This window comes from Labeo rohita, unplaced genomic scaffold (assembly GCF_022985175.1).
Source record: "Labeo rohita strain BAU-BD-2019 unplaced genomic scaffold, IGBB_LRoh.1.0 scaffold_261, whole genome shotgun sequence".
NCBI lineage: Eukaryota > Metazoa > Chordata > Actinopteri > Cypriniformes > Cyprinidae > Labeo > Labeo rohita.
The window spans coordinates 69,116-75,115 of record NW_026128891.1 but is presented as its reverse complement, the minus strand read 5'-3'; the positions used below and the strand labels follow the sequence as shown (position 1 = coordinate 75,115).

The following is a 6,000-nucleotide window of genomic DNA, read 5'->3' as shown; positions in this document are numbered from 1 at the left end:
ACTCACACACACACACACAAAAAAAAACAGATTCAGTATTCCTCAAAATGAATAATAACAGTGAAATTCCACTCAGAAAATGACAAAAAAGTGCACTAATTAATTAGGTTAAATAATACAAATATCCTTTATGCATTTAATCCCATTTTATTAACCAATGTAATTGCTGCCGACCTTCAATGATACAATTCAACCGTACTAATAAGCAAAAGTTACTCAAGATAATCTAATAAAGTTACTCAAAATAATCTAATAAATAACATTTGTGTTTTTTTTTTCTTTTTTTATTGCTGAAGAGTTTTTTTTCTTCTGTGGTCTACTGTAAAGACTTAAATGTACTTTTCTCAAAGTCTGATGCTTTTGGTGTGAAAAGGCTTTTGCCCAAAAACAGAACTTTTTGTATTAAAAACAAACAAACAAGCCCTGCCCAGATTTAAAAAGTAACGCAAAAGTAAAGTAACGCATTACTTTCCAAAAAAATTTACTAAGTAACGTCATTAGTTACTTTTTAAGGGAGTAGCTCAATATTGTAATGCATTACTTTTAAAAGTAACTTTCCCTAACACTGTCTATTATATACACCACAGTGAGGAAATTAGTTAACATTGCTATAATGCAAATGACACGAAATACCTTTTGTTAGATGTTTTGATGATATTGTAGTATAGTAATCAGCAAATCTTACAGAAATAAATCGAACATGTCAATTTAACCCTTTACAGTATGTTACGCATGATGATAGATTGGCTTAATTTAGTAATAATTAAACAATGGATCACTGTAAAATGGTTTGAGAAAGAGACAAAATACCTTTTGTTACATGGTGTTTTTTCACCGAAGTTTGGTCCATCACCTTTTGAATGGTCACTCTTCACAGACACAGAACTGGACACATGTGAGCCTGAATTTGCTCTAATGATACAAAGAGTAGAACGACAAAATAAATAAATAAATAAAATTACAGGAGATTCTTCAGTCTAACTTGAAAAGGTTTAATGCTGCAAATGGTATTTAGATAAATGGAAGGACACATTCATGTTTGGTTGCAAGATCTATTTTCCATGGTGAATTAATGCCTCCTTGTGGTGGCCTGTGTAACTATTACTGGAATGAAGCTCCAGGTTGAGTTCAAGAAAGAGTAAAGCAGACACTGCATTCTCTAAATTCTTGTATTTAGTCAAGTTTCATCACATACATCATAGTGAGGAGATTAGTTAACATCACTGTAATGTAAAACACATGAAATACCTTTTGGAAGGTGATGATTTTTTCTCACTAAAGTTTGGTCCATCTCCTTTTGAATGGTCACTCTTGACAGACACAGAGCTGGACACATGTGAGCCTGATCTTACACTAATGACACAAAGAAAGGGAAATAAAAACAGAACAGGAGATATACAGAATATATGCAATCACTGAGTCTGCTTCATCACAGTCATTAAACTGTTAGTTGCTAGTTCGCCTCTTCAGGCCAGAGGAGTGAGGTTTAGTGAGGCTTTTACTAGCTGACCTCCATTACACTTACCCCCCAAAACCTCACTCACATTCTGAATTGGAAAAAGTCTCATGAGATTTATATGCATTTTATTTGGAGTCAAGCAGCAATGAAAAGATTCCACATTGCTGTATCACTCACTTTAATTATGAGGTTGGGGTTGAGGTCTTGGCCTGTTTATTAGTATTTAATACAATTATGAAATTATTATTGTTTAATAATAATTAAACACTGGATCACTGTAAACACATTTTGAAACACATGAAATACCTTTTGTTACATGGAGTTTCCCACTGAAGTTTGGTCCGTCACCTTTTGAATGGTCACTCTTCACAGACACAGAGCTGGACACATGAGAGCCTGATCTTACACTAATGACAGACACACACACGCACACATGTTTGTTTTTGTGCAATGTGGGGACTTTCCATAGACTTAGGGTTAGGGTTAGGTTATAGTTTTTATACTGACCAAACAATATTGTATATCCCCTAACCCAGCCCTAACCCTAAACCTACCCCTTACAGAAAACATGTTTGCATTGTTACATTTTCAGATAAATATCATTTACTATTTTTAATCTTTTTTTTTTTTTTTTTTTTTTTTTTTTAACATTGTGGGGACTGCAGGCTGATCCCAACCATGTCAAAATTTCAGGTTTTACTATTCTTGTGGGGACATTTGGTCCCCACAATGTTGCAAGAACAAGTAAACACACACACACACACACACACACAAATCATTAGAGGGGTTACTTCAATCTCATTTAAAGAGAAGTTGTGAAAACTAATTAAATGCAGCATGGCTGCACATTTGTTGTATTATTCATTCAAGTTCTATCACATGCAACACTAAAAAATGTATGGTTTCAGTTTACTTTGTCTTTATAGGAAAATTGTTTCAGACTTCACCACACAATACAGAACATACAGCATATAAATACACACAAAAACATCCAACACTAATTTAAAAACCATATACAAAATTTAAAGAATGTAACAAAGCACACTGAATACCTTTTGGTTTGTGATGGTGTTTCATCACTAAATGATACACGTGAGCCTGATCTTTTACTAACAAAACAAAGAGCAAAAATGAAAGAAAATTATTACAGTCTTAGTTAATAATTAGAAGCAATTCACTGTTTCAATTCAGTTTATGATAAATACTTACTGAAATACCTTCTAATACTAGTCTGTGTGTGACCAACAATAAGAAACATTAAATACCTTTTATTAGATGCTTTCCTCTCACTGAAGTTTGGTCCATCACCTTTTGAATGGTCACTCTTCACAGACACAGAGCTGACCACATCAGAGCCTGATTTTTCACTAAAAAAATTATTTGAAGGGATTTGATGTTCTAATTAGGTTCAATTAAGTTCTCAGAGCTCTCCCTCTCCCCACATGCTATACTATAACCATTCATTGTTATTCTTCACTCAACTGTAGGAGAAGAAATTTGCCAATTAGCTATTGAACCCCACTCAAAGACACTCAAGGTGAGTGGCTTTTCTCATTATCTGCAGTTAGTTTTATCTTAAATTTAAGTATAGAAACACCACAGCTATCAGCAGTGACTCATCTTATCAGCATTTGTTTCTTCTGATGCTTCAAAAATGAATGATCTCAGACAATTTTATGTATTTATGACTCATTGTTGACTGCAAACAATACACACACACACACACACACACACACACATGTTGGATTTACATGTTTTATGGGGACATTCCATAGGCGTAATGGTTTTTATACTGTGCAAACCGTATTTTCTATCACCCTACACCTAAACCTAGCCCTCACAGGAGACTGTGCACACTTTTACTTTCTCAAAAAAACTCATTCTGCATGATTTATAAGCCTGTTTCCTCATGGGGACCTCACAAATGTCCCCACAAGGTCAAAATTTGGTCCCCATAACGTGATGAATACCAGGTGCACACACACACACACACATTTATTTATTTTTCTAATACATCATACAGTTTATGGGCAACAATTAGAAACCAGCATAAAATACCTTTTGGAAGATGATGGTGTTTTCTCACTGAAGTTTGGTCCATCACCTTTTGAATGGTCAGTCTTCATAGACACAGAGCTGAATACAGGTGAACCTGATCTTTCACTGACAAGGACAGAGGGAAAATATTATTAAAGGAGATTCTTCAGTCTCTTTGAAGTGCATTGTCCTACTCATGACTATGGGAAGATGCATACACAATAGTGAAGAAATTTAAATAACTGATGCAAATCACAGGAATACCTTTTGGTTTGTGATGGTGTTTCCTCACTGAAGTTTGGTCCATCACCTTTTGAATGGTCACTCTTCATAGACACAGAGCTTAATACAGGTGAACCTGATCTTTCACTGACAAGAACAGAGGGAAAATATTATTAAAGGAGATTCTTCAGTCTCTTTTGAAGTGCATTGTCCTACTCATGACTATGGGAAGGTGCATACACAATAGTGAAGAAATTTAAATAACTGATGCAAATCACAGGAATACCTTTTGGTTTGTGATGGTGTTTCCTCACTAAAGTTTGGTCCATCACCTTTTGAATGGTCAGTCTTCACAGACACAGAGCTTAATACAGGTGAACCTGATCTTTCACTGACAAGAACAGTGAGAAAATATTATTAAAGGAGATTCTGATTTGAAGTGCATTGTTTTTCTCATGACTATGTGAAGATGAAATAGTGAAGAAATTTAAATAATGCAAATCACATGGAATAGCTTTTGGTTTTTGATGATGTTTCCTCACTGAAGGATACATGTAGGCCTGATTTTTCACTAACAACACAAAGAATTTTCCTCATTTTCATTTGAAGAGGTTTAATTCAGATGGTAATTACAGTGAGTACAATTTAATAAACTATAACTGTGCATTATCCTTTTTCTTCTGTCAGAAGGTGGTGATATCACTATGTTATAAAGTAATTGCTTTAAAAAACAAACTCTGAATTGTCATGATAATAGTCACTGAAATATTTTCTAACACAGTCTGTGTGTTGCTGACAATAGAAAATACATGAAATACCTTTTGGTTGGAACTTCCTCATTGAAAAGTGGTACATCACCTTTCGACTGATCACTCTTTACAGACTCAGAGCTGGAAATCTCAGAATCTGATCTTTCCCTAATGACAAGAGGAACTTGGGTGTTTTCCCTAATGAGAAAAAAATATATATGTATAATTTATGACAAGAGGTACTTGGAATCTTGCCATGACAGTATGACAAGTACTTAATAGTCCTTTCGCTTTAGGTTTTGTTGATTGGATAAGGAGATGTCTCTTCTTGAAACCTTTTTTTTTTTTTTTTTTTTTTTTTTTTTTTACATTACCACCATTAAACTGTCCTAGAAATTTAACTGGCATTTGGCAGACACTTTTATCCAAATCAACAAACATTTCAATAAAGACATGTTACAGCAACACAAACAGGAACGAAAAAAGTGTGAGACCTGGCAACCCCCAATGTTTAAATACCTCAGACAACACTTTCAGCATTGCTGTGACATTACAAATCCCCAACCCCTCCCACACCCCCGGTCTTTTTTTTTTTTTTTGGCAGAGAAATGAAAGTTGTAATTCAGATGCAAACAACACCTTCATTGGACTTTGGAATTTGTAGATTCTTATAAACACATAATATGCCATTTTTCATCTGTCTTACTGAACTTTTATGATAAACACTTGGCTTTACAGTAACAGAGCTGTAATACTGAAACTAAAATGATTCTTTAAAAACGGACTTACCTCTGTTCCTCTGAGACACTCATCTCAGACGGAAAGTCCTTTCCTTGCTCCCCTGACATACTGCAGCTAAACTGCCATTAAAAAAAACAGTACTGGTATCTTTTTGTTGAAGACATTCAGTTGCTCAGCACAACCTGGATATGACAGTAGGGGGTGAATAATAATGGATGTTGAACTGGCAACAAACAATCTGTATTAAAATAACACAGGCTCTTAAACTAATATTAACCTTAATTAACATTACATTCCATTTAGTGCAGCCAAAGGTTAAGGGGCATTTCAGATCGTATTTATAGACCTACCGCATTTGATCATGCTCACGATTTATTATATTAATTTCAACTGCTCCCACAATAACTGAATATAAATGTAAGCTACTGAGCTAATTGAACTAAAATATTCGATTTAATCACAGCTGATTTATTACATTCTCGTTTCACTCAAGTTTAAATGCATTAAAGCGTCATTCGCCACGTGCTTGGGTACTTACCCGCCTAACTGTTAAGGTTTCCCGGTAGAATGCTTTCGTTTCGCATCATCACGAAATTAAAAAGGGGGATTTCAATAAAAATAAATTAATAAAAATACCCTGTAATACTTTATTTTAAAAATAATCCTTTTTTTTATTTGCATGCAGTAGATACGACGTTCTTCTGCGCCCAGAACGCTGTGCTGAATGCTTTCTTTTTCTCCCCTTTCCTCTCCGACCCTTGTCACATGGTGCGATTCATGCCAATAAAACTC

At 34.6% G+C, this 6,000-nt stretch overlaps 1 protein-coding gene across 1 annotated transcript; it reads right to left on the bottom strand.

Annotated features, from left to right (window-relative positions):
* Positions 1-1,282: 1,282 nt before the first annotated feature.
* LOC127159898 (uncharacterized) lies at positions 1,283-5,824 on the bottom strand. The gene is made up of 10 exons (XM_051102601.1): positions 5,747-5,824; positions 5,257-5,390; positions 4,537-4,665; positions 4,005-4,109; positions 3,761-3,865; positions 3,518-3,622; positions 2,725-2,826; positions 2,512-2,568; positions 1,766-1,866; positions 1,283-1,353 (listed from the first exon to the last, which is right to left on the bottom strand). The coding sequence occupies exons 2-10, from the start codon at positions 5,313-5,315 to the stop codon at positions 1,349-1,351; spliced, it is 768 nt and encodes a 255-aa protein (XP_050958558.1). The 5' UTR covers positions 5,316-5,390; positions 5,747-5,824; the 3' UTR covers positions 1,283-1,348.
* Positions 5,825-6,000: the final 176 nt, after the last annotated feature.